Here is a 22,911-nt window from a genome sequence, read left to right as displayed (position 1 = left end):
CTCTAAGCACTACCCTTACCCTAACCCTAAACCCTAGCGGTAGTGCTTAAGTCATATCTCGGCAAGTAAGCACCCGATTTCAGAACGGTTTGCAGATTACAAATCTGTACCAAAACACCTTTGTAATGATACCAAGTTTGACCGCCTAGAATACACTCTTAGCAATGTGGCTTCTAAGCACTACCCTAACCCTAACCCTAGCGGTAGTGCTTAAGTCATATCTCGGCAATTAAGCACCCGATTTCAAAACGGTTTGCAGATTACAAATCTGTACCAACATACCTTTGTAATGATACCAAGTTTGACCGCCTAGAATATACTCTTAGCAACGTTGCCTCTAAGCACTACCCTAACCCAAACCCTAAACCCTAACCCTAGCGGTAGTGCTTAAGTCATATCTTGGAAAGTAAGAACCCGATTGCAAAATGGTTTGCAGTTCACAAATCTGTACCAACATACCCTTGTAATGATACCAAGTTTGACCGCCTAGAATACCCTCTTCGCAATGTTGCCTCTAAGCACTACCCTAACCCTAGCGGTAGTGCTTACGTCATATCTCGGCAAGTAAGCACCCGATTTCAAAACGGTTTGCAGATTACAAATCTGTACCAACAATACCTTTTTAATGATACCAAGTTTTCCTGCCTAGAATACACTCTTAGCAACGTTGCTTCTAAGCACTACCCTAACCCTAACCCTAACCCTAACCCTAGCGGTAGTGCTTAAGTCATATCTCGGCAAGTAAGCACCCGATTTCAAAACGGTTTGCAGATTACAAATCTGTACCAACATACCTTTGTAATGATACCAAGTTTGACCGCCTAGAATACACTCTTAGCAATGTTGCTTCTAAGCACTACCCTAACCCTAACCCTATCGGTAGTGCTTAAGTCATATCTCAGCAAGTAAGCACCCGATTTCAAAACGGTTTGCAGATTACAAATCTGTACCAACATACCTTTGTAATGATACCAAGTTTGGCCGCCTAGAATACACTCTTAGCAATGTTGCTTCTAAGCACTACCCTAGCCCTAACCCAACCCTAACCCTAGCGGTAGTGCTTAAGTCATATCTCGGCAAGTAAGCACCCGATTTCAAAACGGTTTGCAGATTACAAATCTTTACCAACATACCGTTGTAATGATACCAAGTTTGACCGCCTAGAATACACTCTTAGCAATAATGCTTGTAAGCACTACCCTAACCCTAGCGGTAGTGCTTAAGTCATACCTCGGCAAGTAAGCACCTTATTTTAAAACGGTTTGCAGATTACAAATCTGTACCAACATACCGTTGTAATGATACCAAGTTTGACCGCCTAGAATACACTCTTAGCAATGTTGCCTCTAAGCACTACCCTAACCCTAACCCTAACCCTAACCCTAGCGGTAGTGCTTAAGTCATATCTCGGCAAGTAAATAGAATAATATTTGAGTACTGAAAATTACTTCGTCACTTTTCTACAAGGCTTTAAAAGGTAGAAGTATTGGATTAACCGCTAAAGTCGGGCATCCTGAAAGTGCTACTGTATAGTGTTAAGTTTTAAAGGCTATGGCGTCAACATTACAAACGGTGCATTACTTTTGTGAATTGAATTGCATAGTAGAAGACATGGAGAGAAAGTTGAATGCCATTTGATTACTGAAAATTACTTCGTTACTTTTCTACAAGGCTTTAAAACTTAGCAGTATTGGATTAACCGCGAAAGTTGGGCACCTTCGAAAAGGGCACTGTATACTATCTTAACTTTCAAACGCTATAACGTCAATATTACAGAGTGTGCATTACTTTTAACACTTGAATTGCATAGTAGAATACATGGAGAGAAAGTAGAATGCCATTTGAGTACTTAAAATTACTTCGTTACGTTTCTACAAGGCTTTAAAACTTAGTAGTATTGGACTAACCACGAAAGTCGGGCACCCAGAAAATGGCATTGTCTAGTCTTAACTAAGTGTGCATTACTTTAATCACTTGAATTTGATAGTAAAAACCGTCGAAAAAGAGTAGAAAGCAATTTGACTATAAGGCATAAAACTATGTGACTACCCCCAACATTAGGGACCCGGAAAGCTCCTAGCCTTTTTCACAGTTGTTTTAGCTATTTTGTCACGATGACGTAATGAGCGTTACTTGCGATGTCTTGATTGGATCCAATGATTGTTGAAAGTCGTTTGAATTTCAAAAATTATTTAGCTATCTTTCTAGAAGTCGTTTAATGTCTTTGAGGTAAGTAAGTATCTAGATATTCTTAACTTTCAAAGGTCATAGCGTTAAGGCTACAAAGTGTGCATTCCTTTCTTTACTTGTTTCCTTTCTTTCTCCCTCTCCCACTTTCTTCCATTCTCTCTTTTTCTGTATCTTCGATGATCTCTTTCTCTCTATCTCCCTTTCTCTCTTGTTTTCCTTCCCTCTCGTCTGTCAGGCTGTGTAATAAAGACTAATATTAGAAACGACAAGTGCAAAATGTTAGCTAATACATGTCTCAATGTGGAAGACGCGCAGCATTACTGATCTCTAGTGGTGTTATATCTCAACAAGCGGAGGCACGTTGGAGGCACTGTTGATTTCGACAATGCAAACGTGCCTCCAATGTGCCTCCAACGAAATCCAACGTGCCTCCAACAAAAGCACTGTGCTTATGAAATTTAAAAAATAATGCAAGTTGTAGAATTACCAAGACAGAAATAGATCTTAACGGCTGTAGAATATGTGTAACTCTGGGTGTAACGTGACCATGTGTTTTTGACATTTGACTCTAAAATCATTATTTAGACCAAGATAGTTGAATCTTAACTAAGTGTATGATTGATAAACTACCATGCATTAGGCTCTACTTAATACTTTTCACATGGTACGCATTAATGGTAGTGCTTCGGTACACGACACTCATTCAGCTGCAGATATCGTTGTAAAACTCCAAGCTCCCCAGTGTGAAGTTACGCTAGATGCATTGCACGGCTCGTATGCCAGGGGGCGCCCTAACGCGTGCAATTTTCGTGTGTCTAGGTCTTGCTCGAAAGCAACAAGCCTGTAAAATAGTAGAGGTAATGTCAAAATTTGCCACTCCCTTTTTAGGATTGGCTATTGACGGTTCATTAATTGATCAGAATGTTGTTTGACGCACGCACACGTATTAAAGGTGAATGAGGGGATTTCTACCAGGTTCGATGACGTGATAAGATCAGAGTTTCACTTCCGCTTTTCTGACTCACCTTGTTGCACAGATCTAGAAGGGCCTGGGTACACTACACGCCCTGCCTACGGAGAGAAAGGGAGGGCATACAAAATAGCAAAGAAAGGTAACATTTTACAACATTCTTAAGTCAGAGCATTACGAGCTAATGTTATCGCTACTTAAAATTTTGGGCATGTCTGGCTTAATTGCTTAATATGTGCAACCGTAGTTCAACCTTGTCCCTACATTTCAACTGAAGAGTTCGGTATACTAAGCTGTTTTAACATCTATTTTAGGGTACCCACTCGGAGTAATACATCAATGAGACCTTAACCAATCTTCCATTGATGTTAGTGTGCGGCTTTCAGCTTAGAGTGTGATAGTATATGTTAGCTGAAATTATTGGGTGATTTTCGTACTTAGTCTCTACTTAGGTTGGGTCCTGTAGCTCTAGCCGGCTTAATCCTCTGTCGTATTATCATTCGGTCTATTTGCCCAATTTCTTCTATTTCCAGGCACCTACGGAGTTGGTAGAAACTAATCTTATAGTACAATCGTGCTCTTTAATAGCGGGACGTATTTCCTTGATTTTTTTTGCTCTGCTTTACCCTGGTGCATTTTCCACATACGTACATATTTACAATTGTCGCGCAATACAGTTCTCTCTCTCTGTCTATTTACCAAGGTTTTATTTTCAGTCAGTTTACATCATGCACGGCTATGTTGACATGATTAATAAGTTACCATAGGTGTGCATGATGATAATGAAGAACAACCTTGGAAAATATTTGCATTTGGGGTGTCCTTACTCTGGTATGGTGCCCCTGGGTATACAAGGTCAAAGAAGGCGTCACAATATACGTATATCTTTTAATGATCAACCAATTTGCGTGCCAGGCCGTGCACTGCATCTTGAGGCCGCATGAGGGCGTTGTGCATTTTGTCTCTGCACAAAGTACATTCAAACGCAACCGTACATTTTTCATCATTTCCTGAAATATGAAATGTGATAGAAGTCCATTGCGTATTTACACAGCTTCAAAAGATACTGTACATTACAATTTTGTTGTTGTTTTTGTTTTGTTTCAGGTTCACCAAAGACCGATTGTACACAATGGATAGTGCCTATTTCTTGAGCTACGCATTTAACGCCATGCAAATGTGGCCAATCTATATAGCTTTAGTAATCGCAATCATACTTTTAAATTTATTTCATCAATCTCAGTAACCGTCAATTTATAGCTCTGGCTATCATTGCGATTATCACAATCATCCTTATAGGCGTCGTAGGCTTTTTCCTTTACCTAGATGGATCACACAAAACAGCACGTGAAATTGAACGCCTTAAGAGCTGATGTCTGTAAAAACCAAGCAAAATCAAAAAAAGTTGGCCAAACTCAAAAAATCGATTTTCCTTAAATTTTGTGTGGTGGTAGGGCCTTGGTCCAAACCTACAAAAATGGCAAAGTTTTAGATCTGCGGTCACCGATTGCCATGGCAACGGCCATTTTTCAAAATGGCGGATTTTCACCAAGGGAAGGCCTTGGTCGCGTCCAAAATAGGCCTCCTTTGGACTCCTGTAACCCCCACAAATTAACAGATATTTCATTGATTCTCGGATATGTTATTACCCATATTCTAATAAGAAAAATAATATATAGTGATGCTCAAAATATTTTTGTATTGAGGTGCAGCAGATGTTTGAAAATGATGTGTTTTCGTGAATTTCCAAAATTGACAAAATTTGGTATAGGAGCGCCTTGGAAATGGCTTTTATAACCCGTTTTTGCATACAGTGCAACAAAACGCATAATGTTGTAATTTTTGGTCGTTTTACCCAAAGTACATTTCTGGCTCCTGTTCCCTATTAGGCATTACAGGCAAATGACCTCCTAGACGCCTGTAACCCCCACAAAGTAATATGTTATTACCCATATTTAGTAATAAGAAAAGTGATATAAAGTTATACTCGAAAGTTTTTTGTAGTGAGGTGCATCAGATGTTAAAAGATGACGTGTCTCTGTAAATTCTACATTGCCAAAAAGTTTCAGAATTTCAGATTATTTAGTTGGAAAAACAGGGTACAGGAGCCAAAAATGTTTTTTTTTGGGGAAAAAAATGGCAAAAAAAAACACACAAAATTCAGAATTTCGCTGTACTGTATGACAAGCATGTTATTGAATCCATGTGCGCATATGTCCAGGGCATTCCTATACCAAAGTTTAGGTCGTCTAATTTTTTTTTAGTTGTGAAACCAGGCTACAAGAGCCAAAAATGCACTTTTTTGTTTTTAAAAAATGGCCCAAAATAACAAATTAAGCATTTTGTTGTATTGTATGCCAAACGTGTTACTGGATCCATCAGCGCATATGTCCAGGGCATTCCCATACCGAATACAGGTCATTCAGTTGTAAAGCCAGGGTACAGGAGCCAAAAATATACTTTTTTTGTAAAAAAATGACCAAAATTTAGCATTTTGTTGCACAGTATGCCAAAATTATTATTGACTCTATGTGCGCATGTGTCCAGTGCATTTCTATACCAAATTTCAAGTCATTTAGTTGTAAAACCAGGGTTTAATGGGCCAAAAATGTACTATTGGCGCCAAAAATGTACTATTGGCGCCAAAAATTACAAAAAGGAGCCAGAAATGTACTTTGGGTAAAACAATGACCAAACATTACAGAATTACGCGTTTTGTTGCACTGTATGCAAAAACGGGTTATAAAAGCCATTTCCAAGGCGCTCCTATACCAAATTTTTACCGGTTATTTACTTGGAAAACCAGGGAACAGGAGCAAAAAAATTACTTTTTTGGTTTAAAAAATGGCAAAAATCTCAGATTAAGCATTTTGTTGTACTGTATGCAAAACATGTTAATGAATCCATGTGCGCATATGTTCAGGGTATTGCTATACCGAATTCCAGGTCATACAGTTGTAAAACCAGGGTAGGGGAGCCAAAAATGTACTTTTTTTGGAAAAAAAATAAACCAAAAATCACAAAATGTAGCATTTTGTTGAACAGTATGCCAAAAGTGTTATTGAATCCATGTGCGCATGTGTCCAGGGCATTCCTATACCAAATTGCAAATGTCAAATGGTTGTAAAACCAGGGTACAGGGGACAAAAATGTACTTTTTGGGCCGAAAATGCCAAAAAAGGCACAAAATTCAGTATTTTGTTCTATTGTATGTCAAACCAGTTATCAACCCATGTGTGTAGTCCAGGACATTCCTATACCAAATTTCAGGTCATTTGGTTGCAATACCAGGGTGCTGGGGCCAAAATATACATTTTTTGGTCTAGAAATGACCAAAAAAACTCAATAAAATCATTTTAAAGGCAATTATAAAAAATCTAGAACAACCCTGCTTTTATAAGTGATAGGTAAGTTCCTCTGCTACATAAAATGAAACTGAGATTCATTTTTGGTAAGCTATGACTGTTTTTCCAGGAATAATTCTACGGTTACGATTTTCTTGAAATTGAAATATTGGTTTACTCTCGGGACCACAACGGTTCGATACGTATGAATGCCAATTTTTATTTTACATATGATGTATACAAAAGATTATAACTATAACTCTGCCAAAAATCAAGCAAATTGCAATAAAAATGGTCAAAAAATGGATTTTTGTCAATTTTGGAAATTCAAGAAAACACATCATTTTCAAACATCTGCTGCACTTCAATACAAAAATATTTTGAGCATCACTATATATTATTTTTCTTATTAGAATATGGGTAATAACATATCCGAGAATCAATGAAATATCTGTTAATTTGTAGGGGCTACAGGAGTCCAAAGGAGGCCTATTTTGGACGCGACCAATGGCTTCCCTTGGTGAAAATCCGCCATTTTGAAAAATGGCCGTTGCCATGGCAATCGGTGACCGCAGATCTAAAACTTTGCCATTTTTGTAGGTTTGGACCAAGGCCCTACCACCACACAAAATTTAAGGAAAATCGATTTTTTAGTTTGGCCACCCTATGCTTGGTTTTTACAGACAGAGCCTCTTAAGTTAGAAGGCCAGAGACTGGAAGCTAATCGTGATGTTGAAACCCAACGCCTGAATGTGGCAAGTAAGGATCTGGAAGTTGAAAAGGAACGGTTGGCTTTGGAACGTGACCTGGAAAGCCAGCAGCTGAAGATGACAAGCTTGGATGCGGAAGTCAAAAAAGAACAACTGTCTCTTGAACGTGATCGTATGAACCACCAACTGCAAGTTGAACAGGAGCGACTGTCACTGAAACGTGAGCAAGTTCAGGCTTTCCAGAAGATAGCCACCGCTACGGATACATGGGAGAAAACCACAGAGCACGAACAACGTGGCTGGGTGTCTACTGATACCAACCGTGTCCAGGAAAAACACTCAAAGCCGCGTTATTCACCTTCTGAAATGGGAGGCATTGTACGTCAAATCTATCATGATCAAGAGCCACAAAAACTAGCACTGGAACAAAATGTCGATCTGAGGATAGAGCAAAAGAAGGAGAAAAACGAACTCTAGTAGACGAACAACGAGACCAGCAATCAAGAATTCCAATTCGTCTGTTCAGAACCCAAGAACTTGTCTAACAGAAGCAATTATCAAAGCTGCTTAGCAAGAGTTATCTGCTACACATAACGGCTAAGTCATAGCGATAGGGCAAAATTTCTACAGAGACTAATTAATATGCATATTAGTATGTAAAGGTTCAACTTGTTTCTCGCTTCTAGGAAGGTATAGGATAAAAAGGATTCAATAATGTATGGTTTAGGTTATGCAATATAATAAAACAAATCAGTTGCGTTCGTTCATGTCCAACTGTCAATTAAATCCAAAAAAGATTCTACAGTACATTTCAATTATTTAGGGGTAGTCGTTTGCACGATTTTAAAAAGATGAAACGAACATGTCATATCTAGCTTATGCAAGTAGACTTAATATGCTTATTGAACACATTTGATTAGTAGCTAAAACTTTCTTCATTGTAAGACATTGACAAATAAACGGTTTAACATCTTGACCATACTCGTGCTGTATTTGAGTAGTAAGTCAGACTTAGTATTTTTGCAATGGCTGATGGTGTAGAGAAGAGGGCATAAGGCTGTTATCCAGCACTTAAACCAAAACCAGTGATAGGTACCGTAAGTCACTCACTCACTCACTCACTCACTCACTCACTCACTCACTCACTCACTCACTCACTCACTCACTCACTCACTCACTCACACTCACTCACTCACTCACTCACTCACTCACACTCACTCACTCACTCACTCACTCACTCACACTCACACACACTCACTCACTCACCCACTCAATCACTCACTCACACACTCAATCACTCATTCACTCACTCACTCACTCACTCACTCACTCACTCACTCACTCACTCACTCACTCACAAAGATATTGATTGTGTAATGTTGCTACTTAATTCATAAAATGCCACTTGGTTATTACGACTTCTTTCATCAAACTGAACCAAAGTTATGTTGCATGACGGGATGGCTGACTTTCCTGATCTCCAAGCAGATGCTAGCACCCGGATCATTGTTAGTATTTTGCTTCTGTTTCTACATTTAGTATTTAAAAAAAAATTAACAATTTTTTAACTCTTTCTTAACAGTTTGTTTAAAAAAACATCACAAATACAATCTTATTGTTTGCTACATTTGTATTGTCTCAGTGACAGAGGCAACTTTGAAGACACCAAACTCATCTAAAAGCTCGGACACTGTGTTGATGTTTATTCTTATTACTTTAGATACAGACTTGAAAAGAAATATGTTAGAAGAAGAAGAGATGAATCTGATATAGCTTCCCATACGAAGCCCCCCCTCCCCAGTTCGCTGTTAGCTAGTAAATGTAGTAGACATGTAACTTGTATATAGGCTAACAGTAAACGTCACAATGTCATATATGAACGTAATACATACCATGTGAATGTGCCAGATCTTATGTCTGTACTCTTGTACTTACATGAAACTCGGCGAAACTACAAAGAAGGATCTTCGTAGTCTTCTCGCCCACCTCTGCATGGTCGCCATCTTTGTATCGACACAACCGTCATGCAGTTCGTGACTTCGAGATCGTCAACTCAACTGATATGATTCTATTTCCACATTTGAAAACGGTGCTTTTTTAGTCATTGATTTGAGAGTAAATCTGTATCTCTTTCACACGCACTTGTCCTTGGGTGGTCGTAACATACAATGTAATTTGCCCTGACGCGCCCTCTCTCTCTCTCTCTCTCTCTCTCTCTCTCTCTCCTCTGTTTATGTTTTTGTTTTTCTTTCTGTCTCTCTCCGTCTGTCTCTCTCTCTCTCTCTCAAATAAACATCTGCTAATAAAATATAGATCACCTTTTACAGATTAGCAATTTACAAATAGGTGTCTCAATGCAACCGTTAACACGCAAGGTACGATTGTTCTAAGGTAACTTTAGGTCAATTGCAAGTCAGAAATGAGGAAGTGAAACTCGCTACATACATCATCAAAATCAAGCAGTCATTCTCTGTCACTTAAACTGTACGAAACCTACAAATAGTTCAGGTCAACATTCATTGTACTTTATTGTGGATAAAAATATCAGAAATACAACACGAAAAATTCATAAAACGCCACCGCCGAAAATACACCTAGTGTCAACAATACAAAACGGACAAACATGTAAGGCGACAGAAGTAGTTGTTATAACATGTAACAGGGTGAAAATATTTATTATATTTTTACCACGGAGCCTGGTAGAGGCGATACAAACATTACAATCTATAAACTCTTCATTGATGTAGACCAAATATGGCAAGCATACGCATCCATACCCATCATTAACATCATATTATCATTACATGATACGAAGGCAAGTCAGAAAGTAAGGGTGTCTTCCTTCATCTTGAACTCAGCCCATTCGCCCATAAAAATCCGGACAACAAATTGATAAATTTAACAGTCTCAATAAACAAGGAGGTATTTTCTTTTACATGTGTGCCAAATTTCAACACATTTTATTGAAAATGCACCTAATATGGCATTACTTTCTGACTGACCTCTTTGTTTCGTAATTTAAAAGTATTAACTATATATGATATAAACAAACTGCAAAGTTGCCTTTTTGTTCACAAAACAATTAATAGTTCTTCTATACCTAAGCAATTCCAGAACCTTTTCCATCACAATTCAGACCACCATCATTACAATACTAGACAGTCTAACCATTTAAAACAGATACAAGTAAAAACACAACAAAGAAAGTTTTCCATGTTCTTCAAGTGTCCGCAAATCTGGAATAGTTTAAATGAAACCTTACATCATTGTCATTCACAACCCATCTTCAAAAACCTGTTAAAAAAGTCATTATTAGATAATCAAACATTTAATTAATCTCACATTCATTGTCAGTTGTTACATTTCTTTCAATGTTATATTCTTATTACATCATTTCATTCATTTCGCCGTTATGATATTGCATAAGTTATCAATTATTGAACTATTATGATTTATTTCCATTTTGTTAATTGATATAATTCTTTTGGTTACATTATTGTCTAATGTTTGATTTTACACGTCTATTCAATCTTGTTACTTTGGAGGAAGACTTTGTACAAGCCACGAGGCTTTTTTCTTCCCCCCTGCACGTACTTTCTTCCTTTAACTTGTTTTATGTTAACTTTTTAAAGATTGTGCAAAATAAATAAAGTAAAGTAAGTAAAAGTATATCAAACACATTATATCTTAACAAATAAGAACAAAGCTACGATTATAAGTCTATCAAATCACCATTAATGTAGACAAACTCTAATTCATAATCAAACCCGTTTATGAAAAGCCGTGATAATCATCGAACGACAGCATTCTAGACACCAGTATTAACATAAAATGGATTGGCTGGAAACTGATTGGCTGATGGCTGACAAATGCAAGGACAGATTACAGGCCGATACATAAGGGTTATTGCTTGATATACATACAGGATGACAAGTCCATGAGAGAAATTCAATGATTAATGACTTTCTGTAATCCTTTCAGCAGATGAAGTGACCCGCCGTGTTGTTCACCAACCGCCGCTGGCACAACAGGGTGTAGGTCCGTGACTGGGCTTGCCTCCGCAGTGGCCTCTAGTCTAGCTCTATTAGAATGGCATATAAAAAAAAAAGAAACTTCACTCGAATTTTGTGTTGACAATTTCTTTTGCTAAATCTAATCATTCATCAAAAACAAATAAGATTATGATATCAAGACTGCAAAGGCCGACATTTGCTTGAGCAAATACAGCATATTTCAGCCATCTCGCTCCCCAGGCAACAATAGACGGTTTAAAAAACTCCCATTTGAAAAATTAATTTTACTAATGACGGTTTAACCAAAAAACGAATCTTACAAAATCCCCCCCGTGCAAGAATGGACTCCACCATGTGAATTTGCACAATAGACCAGTTCAAAAATACTTCCACTGAAAACATAACCTTTTGAATAAGAAACCGAATCCAAAATTGAATTTAGCAAAAAAAGGTCCCCCGAGCATGAAAAGGTATGATAGACTAGTCTGAAAACTCTAAAAATGGAATTCTGAATCATTACCCGTCCAAAAATGATGTTGACACACCCCTCCGTTTGCAGAAATGAACTCTTCCTTTGATAGCCATATGTTAAGTCCAAAAATACACCTGCTAAGATAGGACTTTGACTTAATCACCAAAGTCCAAAAGAGGATTTAAAAATGCCAATGGACTCTTCCAGCACACCCCATGCAAAATTGCGAATTAGACCAGTCTAAAAATAACCTCACTCCTATGCCAGATTTCAGCTCAATTGGTTTTAAACTAGAGTAAAGGAGCCAAGATGTACGTTTATTTGCTAAAAAATGGCATAAAAATCGCAAAATTAAACATTTTGTTGTACTGTATGCCAAAACTGTTTTTGCATATATCAGGGCATATGATCAAGGCACCTTTATGCCAGGTCATTCGGTTGTAATACCAGGGCACAGGGGTCCAACTTGTTTTAGACTTGGCTAGCTAGCAACAGGAAAGAATATCCTGGTAACCTACCGCCGTGTTTGTTTTTCCAATAGCCTAGGATCTAGAGTTAGCTTTTAATACCTTTACTACACTTGTGATATTGTTCTTACACTGTTTGTATCTTTCATGTTACTTGCAACTAGCCCACGGGCAAGAATTTGCAATAAACGTTATTTAATACCATACAGAAAGAGTAGTTTGGTATAAGGGCATGATACGGTTGAAAGTCATCGAATACACAATATGCCAGTGTTTGTATACTCTTATTACGATGCCGTAGACGCATTTACGCTGCTTCAAGGTACAGAATCATGTTTAAGTATCCGTTATCATCGACTCATACCTTTGTGCGATAGTCAACACATTCATTGCAAGTGCAGTGACTTGGCGTGGCCCCGCACCATCCAAATTGTGAACAACAGGGCTTATTTGAATTAGGATCACACCATCCGGGGTTCGCTCCTGGGGCTGGAGCATTCCTTCCACACTTTCCGTCAATTCTCCACTTACTAGCCACTGTAAAATAAAAGGATTTAGTAAATATACGTGAACAGCGTCTTAGACTCCAAGGTAGTAGGATAGATTACTTTTTAGTAAGTTTTACTTTGATCAATAGAATTAATAAATGTATAATCGCAGAAAGTTTTAGTTCCGAACATAGATTAATTTCTTTATCATTTGTCACTGCAGATTTTCCAAGGGGGAGGGCGTATTGGAAGTTCAACACATATTTATAAGAAGACAGGTCTTTTCATAAAAACCGCCCCCAATCCCAAGGTACCCCGAACACCTGAAAATTGTCAAGACTTTTTCCCCAAAGATTATTGTCGGAAGACCAAAGGGAAACTTGAGAGGGCCTTATCACAGAAGATGAATCGCTAAATGCTATCAACTCTTTTTCAAGTGGAAATCGCCCGGGTTGGATGTCATTCCTGTGGAAGTGCATAAACAGCTTTATTCAGTATTTACAGCTCTGATGTTAGAATGTTTTAATTTTTCACTGACCTAAGGTTTTTTGACAAATACCCAAAGTCACGGTGCTATTTCTTTATCATTCAAGCAGGGGGGAAATGGTCAAGATAAAGACCCTACATTACTAGATAACTGGAGACCACTAAATTTGTTGTGCTGCGATACCAGAATACTTTCTAAATGTCTGCCATATCTGTCATACCACACATTATTGATGAAGACCAAAGTCGATTCATTCAGGGCAGATTTATCGGTGAGAGCATCAGACGTATACTCGGTTTGATTGACCATTATGAAAAAGAACAAAAAACTAAAACAGGACTTATCTTTATTTCGGACTATAAAAAGCATTCGATTCTATAATATGGGACTTTATTATAAAATCATTAAACTTTTTAAACTTCGGACCTGAATTTTCAGCTTGGGTGAAAGTCTTATATAATGAAATTACAAGTTCTGTTTTAAACAATGGATATATATCTCAACCTTTCTGTTTACATCGTGGAGTTAGACAAGGCTGTCCCCTCAGCCCCTACCTGTTCATAATTGCAGTAGAAATGTTAGCTATTAAGGTCCGTGGTAATGAAGATTTGACCGGCCTGTCAATTTTTGGAAAGAGTACTAAAATTCCTCAGTTCGCAGATGATACTGACTTACCCTTCACTCCTACTCTAGCATCTTTCTTTGCCCTCCTCAAAGATTTAGAAAGTTTTTCTTGTATTTCTGTCCTTACTTTGAATTTTGAAAAAAAAAATATGGTGCTATTTGTGATTGTTTTAGATATAAACAATTAATTTCTGCCATACCCCAAAAATGAAAATCCATGTTATGTGGCAATGTTATTGATAGCGTTTGTAAACCTCTACAGAGAAATAGCTGCTGGTTAAAACAGGTGAAGGTTAATAAGAACACGTATCAGTTAACGTTTTTCTTATTATACTATAATTTGGTCGATATCTCACACAATGTGCAACTGAAATGGCTGTATCTCTTTGACACCCCTATCCCCTGGAAACAAGTTTATTCCTCCATAACATTCTGTACAATTGACTCATCAACTAGATTTATCCAGTATGAAATTTTGCACAAGTTCTTACCTACAAATAAGTTATTATATATTTGGAAATGTATTGAAACCCCATTATGCTCATTCTGCCATGAGGAAGAAGAAACTTACCTGTATGTTTTTTGGGAATGTCCACATTTAACTCCCTTTTGGGACAAAATTAAAAACTATCACACTAAAACAACCCTAAATTTAAAATTGAATGGATTCAATATCATTTTTGGAAATCTGCACTTAGGAACTCCCCCGATTGAAAACCTTACAATTTTACTAGCCAACATTTACATATACAGAAATACAGAAGTATAAAATCCAGTACCTTAAACTTTGACTCATTTCTTCGCTACGTTATTTTCTTTGATAAAGTAGAATATTATGTAGCCTTAAAAAGGCAAACCGGATAAGCATCTGGGGAAGAGAGTTCATCATTGTTATGGTTTGAGATCTCAGTTATATTATCTTTTGAATCTAAGTTTATTATTGTTATGGTTTGAGATCTCAGCTATATTATAATTTGAAACTCGTTATTGTTATGATTTCAGATCTCAGTTATATAATTTTTGAATCTATAAAATTAAGCAATTGCTGTGTGAAAATGGTTTCTTTATCAAGTATTTAGTAAATGCAACCAGCTATTGTCTAAAGGACAAATATATTGACTATTAATCTTCGGTAGGGAACTTTACTTGTACAAGGGCAGATGGCGAACTTACCAACGCAAGTCTTGCCATCGGAGCCCGGTGCGTAACCAAGTCCGCATGCCGTGACGCATTGGACACTTCCGTCATCGTTGTGGAAGACAAGGTCCTTACATACGCATGTCACACCATCGTCAGCTGCTTCGGTACCGGCTGGGCATTCTGCGACGCACTGGATAACTCCACCGCCCTTGTCGAAAGACAATTGCTTACAACTGCGGCATTCCGTGTCGAGCTTCGATCCAGGGGACATGGGGATACATCCTGTTTGGTAAAAACACATCTTTGTGAAAAATGAAAATGCCCATCAAAGCTCATCCACCCAAGGTCGGCCGAAAGCTTGCATGTATTATTAGTATCAAGCAACGTCCCTGGCGTACCGGCCTAAATCACCCTTCTGAATGGTTGACGTTAGGCCTAGTCAGCCAATCAAATACCCTGCCAATCAGATATTCCCTCCTGTTGTTCGAGGGAAAGTGAGGAGCCAATCACGTTGCCTCTTGAATATTCGCGGCGACGTGATTGACTTTCGACGGCTGACCAGCTTCTATATAATATAGGCAGCGAGAAAGAAGCATGGTTGGCAGACCGGTACGTCACAGTTTTTGCCTGATACATACAAGGATGTAGTAACCGCTTCTCACTGTCCACAAAGTAAGTATATTTTTAATATTCCAACACCATGAATATACATAACTCCAGGAAAAGCTCACCGTCACACTCTGGGTGACAGTCTTCCACACACTTCCCATCCTTCATGATAGTTCCTCCCGTACATTCCATTTCTCCCTGTGCCTCTCCCTCGATGATTCGGGCGTCCATGATCTCTACGTCCTTTTCCCCGCTGCCAAAGGAGTAGAAACGGATGCCCAATGGTGGTCCGGCATCATTGTAGACCATGTAGACCATTCCTTTCTCCTGTTGGCAGAAAATGTTAAAATAATCGTTTAATGTATTCATAAACAGTAGCTCGGTATACGAGTACTACACCAGAATCGACATAGATATGCATATATAACCATGCAGATAGGTAAGTCTAAACATGTCATTTACGGAAGTGTCAGAGCCGATGCCATATCTGATGGAGGTTCGCTGGTTTGCCCTGTCTTCCTCCAGGCAAATGAAGTACGGCTGGAACAGTTTGGAGTCACCCAGACTTCGGGCACTCTTCGCTCCCTCGTATTTCACCAGCTTCATTCCCTAAGAATGGCACAATAAACACGATATGGATGTTCGACATGTTACACAAAGGTTGGTGAAATATAATTGATGAGTACTTGTGACATCAAGACCATTAAGAAAACAAAATCTGACTCCTGTAACAACAAGGCCATAGTATGTTCAGGCCAAAAGATACTAAAAACGGAAGTTCTGCTACAGTACCAAGGTCACAAACTGGGGGGCCCAACAGTGACGTCGACCTGTGTCTGTCCAATACCTACGATGATATTTTTTAAAATATCCACTTGAGTTTCTTGAGTTATCCTGAGTACAAAAATCCGGATCCGGAAATACAAACACACACAAAGACACACACACAAACTAAACCCGTAACTATTTCATGGAGATAATAGTATTGCATCGTTGGTGATTGAAACGCTTTTAGAAAATATTGGCATTACCTTGTAGAGCGCAACACCCTGGTAACTGATCTGGAGATGGTACCAGGTGCTTTTATCCCTCGGAATGGCGGAGAACACAACAAAAATGTCGCCTGACGACGCCGCAACGAAGTACAGACACCTTCCTCCCTCCTCAGCGGGCTTGATTTGGTAAGAGTTGGACCACTTCACCGTGCAGGGCGCCACGAGTATACTGGCTAAAGAACGGCTGGTAGAAACAACAGAACAGCATTGCTTATTAGGCTTCATAGGAAAACACATTCTGAATGAACCATCAACAATGACTTCATTATTTCAGTGTTCCGAAAAAGGGGAAGAAAGGTAGAGAATCACACCAGAACTGAGTATAAAGTGTAAAGCGTAAAAACAAACAAACAATAAGTACATTGTGTAGAATATGCACTATCATAGTTTTGCAAGACTGACAAATGCCTATATACATGTAGTATCTTTCTTTCTTTGCCATTGGCAAAAGGAAAAGAATTGCTTGAACAATAACAACATTTAACGCCTAACAAAATTTGGTATTGCCACGCTTGCTGTTTACGCAGTGTGAGAAGTGATCGTAGGAGCGAACCTGGGTTACGATAGGATGATTTCCAGGCTAATAAACTTACCCCTTCGCCTTGGAGTGCTCTAACGGGCTGACATACTCAGCTCTGGCAACATCCAAGTTTGCGTAGTTGCGTGGCAAGTTTCCCAAAACCTGTGAAGACAAGGGCAGCACAATCAAATTTTAGCAAATCAGAGGATTTAAGAATGGTGCGGTACAGTTAATATTGCTGGCTTGAATGTTCATGCATCAGTCTCTAGTAGAAATCGTTATGAAGAAAAATTAAACTGCATGTAAGTTTTCAGTACAAAACTGGCCTCAACTTGCGAGAACAAAAGAATCTTTATGAAAGAGAGTTTATGAAAACTTTTATCTAACATTTTAGCAAAAGCAAAAGAAGCCATTTTTTTTAGATGTGGTCATTCTTTATCAGAGACGGGGGGGAGCCATAAACTTTCTGCAACTTATGATCCACTGCTCATAGAATCACGTGTTATCTTTCATGGCATCGCAGAAGCATTGCTGCATTGATCATTTCTTGACAAAGGCTTTTGCTGGACAGTTTGGTATTTGATTAAGTACATTTTTCTTTCAAAAATTACAGTTCATCTGACACTGTGCTTTCAGTAAACATTATCACTTGTAAGATACTCGTGTAAACGAGTAAAAAAAGTACACCAATGACTAAACCAATGAATACCTATAAACAGTGAAATTGGTGAAGTACCTGTTTGGATGCTTCTTGGTCTTGAGGCGTGACATCAAACGTTCCGGATGCTTCATCGTATGTCATCACAAAACCAAAGCAGGAGACCTGTGTTTGTAAATAGAAGTTTGTTCAACACATGTTCTGACAAATGTACATGTAACGTTACATCCTCCACCATTGTAAATAACTCTAAATAGAGCATTACGCAGCTCAGAGTCAAAATTATACAAGGTATCGTCGTACTACACGTGGGTTTGATAGTCACAAAACATCCAGTATAGCCCTAACATTGGTCCATGAAATAGGTCATGGCTTGTTCTATTGGGGTCACATAGAGGAAAACAAAGTGACACTGGTCACGCAATTTATAGTGCACGTTACCGTGGCCAGCAACCTTTAAATTCCTGAACGTGTTGTCAGTTAGATAATGAACACGTTGTCTGGCTGGACTTACCTTCTTGTTGTTGGTATCGCCACTACCGCCATTGTTACGGCTGTTGTACATGTGCATTGGTGCTCCGGCAATGTGACAATTCCATCTGTTGAAAAAAATCAGTTTTGTGGGTTGTTGCACCAATAACTATTTGAAAATCAAATAGTTTAGCAATTCACCATAAAGGTATCAGATAAGTTTAGGGTAAAGATAGCGGGACAGAAAATTCAGTTACAGGTACATTTCAGGTCCAGAGGACCAGGTCCAGGTCCGGACCTGAACCTGGACCGACCTAATCGTGAAAACTTGTGAATGGTTGATACTCAAAACAATAGTCCAAGTTTCTAAAAAAATATATATTTGGCGGAGTATTCGACTGCTATTGGCGTTTTAAAATCCACACTCTATAAGTTTGACTGTAGAAACTTGGTCGAATTGGCTTTAAACTCTACTCTACTTGCCTCTTTTAATTTTTTCTGAATCTGTAAGCGCCAAAACTTGTAAACCCCTGCCAATATAATCTATTCATTTCCTACTTGGTCCAAAACCGGTCTATTTATTTTGAGGGCTGTTTTTTTCGTACCTTTCCAACAAGAAAAATGATGTACTGGTACATCGTACCGGTATCCACCCGTAGATTATATTAGTATGTACATTGTTGATGAGCTCTGTATAAGGAATGTTTAGGTTCTTACTTTCCCCTGGCATGAACCAGAAAGGCCTCTGTGTTCTTCGTAATGTCGTCGTTGATGTTTTCAGGAATATCAAAGATGATCTGCAATTAAAACAGCAAAGTTATGATAGTGATATGAAAGCCTTCAAGTTATTCTGGTTACCACAGTTGTATTTGTTAGGGAAAAACACACCAGGCTATGTGGACTATTCACAAACCTCCAGTTCTAAATCAAAAAGACGTGAGACGTGCGTTGATAACTAACAAATAATTCACACTTGTAGGAATGATAAACCACTACGCTTCGCTCATTCGGTGCTTTCTCCGTTGCCTCCTACCTTATAAGTATCCCCATTGATGAGTTCCAGCCATGTTGGGTAGGTAGTTCCTGAACTACCCCCCTTCACGCCCAAGTCTTCAGTCGTACATCCAGGTTTGCCCCCCGTTAGGCGGAAATCCGTGGTGGGCACTGGTCCCTGTGGAGAAAAAAAGCCGGATCAGTCATCGGAGTTATACGCAGTGAGTTCATGAAAAGGTTTCATACACTAATTATTCCCATATGTTTATAAGGAATGCAACTTGGCAAGTTATTAGGACCAAGAAGTGTGTCAAGTGTCGTTCCTCTGAGCTGCGTCAATGGGATCCCTGTCAACAAAAAAAGAAAAAATTGCAAGTGAGTTAAACAAGGAATCCGATTGAAATTTTCTATCGGATTAAAAAAATGTGTTTACATGAGTTTTATACAATCGGATAAAACTCAAACTTGCGACCGCGACCACACAATCGGATTAAACTCTTTACCGCGGCACGCGTCCTGTTTCCAACGACCGCCGCGGGCACGCGTAGTTTTTCCAAAATGTTGCCAGACTACCTTATAATTTTGAAGGATGTAGCGACATCGATATTGATTATAATTGTTGAGAAATCGGCCGGCTTTGGCCAGATTTTGACGCGTCGACGGCCCGCAACACACACTGACGAAAGTGGCGGCTTCTAGGTCATGCGGGGTCATTGGGATAGTTTATTAAACTGGGGGTAGAAATGTTACGCGCGGTGTGATTATACTCTACATTTAACTATATAAAATGTATCTGTTGCAGAAGTTGCATGAATAGGGGAAAATGCTACCAAAACATTTGACTTCATCACGTATTTATCTGAAATAAAAGTCTGTGTTTCGTTTTGAAAAAACTGCTCGCCCATGCTTGCATGCAGTGAAGTGACCCAAGCTGGAAAATTCTGTTTAGACACGCTTCTGACTGTTTTTCCCGTAGAATATTTGCCTTTTTAGTGGTGTTGGGACATTGACTCCAACAACAGAAGAGAGAAACGAAACCACACATTATATCTTCATGGGCGATATTGCCAAAATGAACCAGTCGGTCTTCTGCCGCACTGCCGATTTTCGGAAAGAACCGGTGCACATGTTCCGGCGAATCTTGCGGCGTCCGGTTGTTAACCATAGCGGTAAGATGATTTTTGCAAGCAAACTTGCCCATAAACTTCTTTTCTAACCCGTGTATCATACTTTTTAGCCATGTTGTAAGTATGGTTGCATGGTTAATATCCACTGTACCCGTATGTATGACGTCAAAACCATGAAACAAGCCCGAATCCAATCCAATTGTGTTCACATGGGCGATTCTGGTCAATCGGATTGCGCGGCAATCAGATTGCGCGCGTCGAATCCACCTCGCGAGGTGGATTGCAATCCAATCCAATCCAATCCAAAATGGGTAATCCAATCGGATTAGTTCTGTTCACTTTGGCTTTGGATTGGTCATTTTAATCGGATTCCTCGTTTAACTCACTTGCTTTTTTCCCATGTGAACGGGGTCTTCAAAGTGAGCTTTATTCACACACTGTGATTGTACAATCACGCCATTTTGGAAGAGAGTGACCACTCGACCCTTAACACTGACGTCACATGACAGTGACGTCACCACATAGTGGCTTTCAATGCCTATTTTTAAATCAGGGCCTGATGACTGTTCTAAGTTAGACTGCATCCAATGTAACATTTTGCTCGATCGCCGCTGTTAAAAATATTCTGGAATACAGAAATCAAATTATTCATATTCATGCATGCAAGCATGCATGCCCTATACAAGTTAGTGCATATGCCATTTTGACTGGAAGTGGGTTAGACAATTTATTTGTTTGACCTGATAGTGAGTGAGTGTGTAACAGCCCTTGGAATTTGGATTACAATGGATACTATTTTGGATCATTTTTTTGTGTGTGTCAGCTTTGTGCCAAACTGGTAAACTATGTTTCTTAAAAGACAGGCACGGATAACATAATTGGTTCCAGTGGAACGGGAAAAAATAGAAAGTACAGTGTCACATACCTACGGATAACAGTAAAAACTGATTTTATCGTCTACAAATCAGATGTCAACTCTTTCGTTCCTGCCTGTAGTTCTAAACAGCATTAACCGTAGTAATACTAGTTATTCTCCAGACATTGGTGATGGGTATCTCATAATGAATACATTCTAACCAGAGATGGAACATTGAACAAAATGGTATGCACCATACCTCTTCCATGTACATAACGATTGCCCTTTCCAGTGCGAGCCGTTTCTTGTCCAGTCCTTCTTGAAACTTGTCCACTGACGTGAAGTCACAATATCTGTGCAGATTCAAAATTTAGGATGCTCCATGTACCACATCACGAATTCGCCGCGAAATGCAGCTAGCCGTGCGGTGTCGTTGCGACACCCACGCCGTAGCCGTGTCTGGCATTTCACCGTAAGAGATTTCGTGATGTTCCATGTTCGCCGCAAAATGTAGCAAGCCGTGCGGTGTCGTTGCGACACACTCGCCGTAGCCGTGTCAGGCATTTCGCCGTCTGAGATTTCGTGATGTCCCATGTAAGACATCACAAATTCATCGCGAAATGCAACTTACCGCGCGGGTTCGTTGCAACGCCTTCGCCGTGTCAGGCATTCCGCCGTGACCGTGTCGGGATCGTGAATGACATCACGTATTAAATCAACGCAAAATGCATATAGCCCCGCGGGCCCGTTTCAACACCAAAAACATAGGAAGCGGACCGGCATCCAAGTTTCGCATGTAGGCAGTGTGGTTTTGTAGAAATCCTACACATTTCTACAATGGTTCCTGTAGACATTTGTAGTGATGTAGAAATCCTACATAATCCTACAGTCGTCACTGTAGACATTTGTAGAGAGGGACACAGGAAGCGGACCATCCAAGTTTTACATGTAGGCAGTGTAGTTTTGTAGAAATTCTACACATTTCTACAATGCTTCCTGTAGACATTTGTAGTGATGTAGACATTTCTACACATTTCTACACTTGTCACTATAGATATTTGTAGAGAGGGACACAGGGAGCGGACCATCCAAGTTTCACATGTAGGCAGTGTAGTTTTGTAGAAATTCTACACATTTCTACAATGGTTCCTGTAGACATCTGTAGTGATGTAGAAATCCTACATATTTCTACAGTTGTCACTGTAGATATTTGTAGAGAGGGACACAGGAAGCGGACCATCCAAGTTTTACATGTAGGCGGTGTAGTTTTGTAGAAATTCTACACATTTCTACAATGGTTCTTGTAGACATTTGTAGTGATGTAGAAATCATACATAATCCTACAATCGTCACTGTAGACATTTGTAGAGAGGGACACAGGAAGCGGACCATCCAAGTTTCACATGTAGGCAGTGTAGTTTTGTAGAAATTCTACACATTTCTACAATGGTTCCTGTAGACATTTGTAGTGATGTAGAAATCCTACATAATCCTACAGTCGTAACTGTAGATATTTGTAGAGGGGGACATAGAAAGCGGACCATCCAAGTTTCACATGTAGGCAGTGTAGTTTTGTAGAAATTCTACCTATTTCTACAATGGTTCCTGTAGACATTAGTAGTGATGTAAAAATCCTACATAATCATACTCTCCAAGCAGAGGTTGGTGGGAAAAATCGTGACCTATTCCTATCATATTTTTTTTTCGACCGGCCTCC

The 22,911-nt window shown here is 39.1% G+C and overlaps 1 protein-coding gene across 1 annotated transcript in view; it reads right to left on the bottom strand.

Annotated features, from left to right (window-relative positions):
• Positions 1 to 10,886: 10,886 nt before the first annotated feature.
• The window catches only part of LOC118423290, a 17,740-nt gene continuing 5,715 nt past the window's right edge, over positions 10,887 to 22,911 (bottom strand). The window contains exons 8-19 of the mRNA XM_035831389.1: positions 21,454 to 21,547; positions 19,252 to 19,389; positions 18,936 to 19,015; positions 18,262 to 18,346; positions 17,826 to 17,912; positions 17,163 to 17,251; positions 16,546 to 16,753; positions 15,977 to 16,123; positions 15,637 to 15,841; positions 14,939 to 15,187; positions 12,531 to 12,703; positions 10,887 to 11,295 (exon numbers count right to left, since the gene is read on the bottom strand). Of these exons, the coding sequence (XP_035687282.1) occupies positions 11,290 to 11,295; positions 12,531 to 12,703; positions 14,939 to 15,187; positions 15,637 to 15,841; positions 15,977 to 16,123; positions 16,546 to 16,753; positions 17,163 to 17,251; positions 17,826 to 17,912; positions 18,262 to 18,346; positions 18,936 to 19,015; positions 19,252 to 19,389; positions 21,454 to 21,547 (1,561 nt within the window). The 3' untranslated portion in view covers positions 10,887 to 11,289. The remainder of the gene's footprint in view (positions 11,296 to 12,530; positions 12,704 to 14,938; positions 15,188 to 15,636; positions 15,842 to 15,976; positions 16,124 to 16,545; positions 16,754 to 17,162; positions 17,252 to 17,825; positions 17,913 to 18,261; positions 18,347 to 18,935; positions 19,016 to 19,251; positions 19,390 to 21,453; positions 21,548 to 22,911) is intronic.

This window comes from Branchiostoma floridae, chromosome 9 (genome assembly GCF_000003815.2).
Source record: "Branchiostoma floridae strain S238N-H82 chromosome 9, Bfl_VNyyK, whole genome shotgun sequence".
NCBI lineage: Eukaryota > Metazoa > Chordata > Leptocardii > Amphioxiformes > Branchiostomatidae > Branchiostoma > Branchiostoma floridae.
The sequence above is the reverse complement of the archived record's forward strand: the minus strand, read 5'-3'. Positions and strand labels throughout refer to the sequence as shown.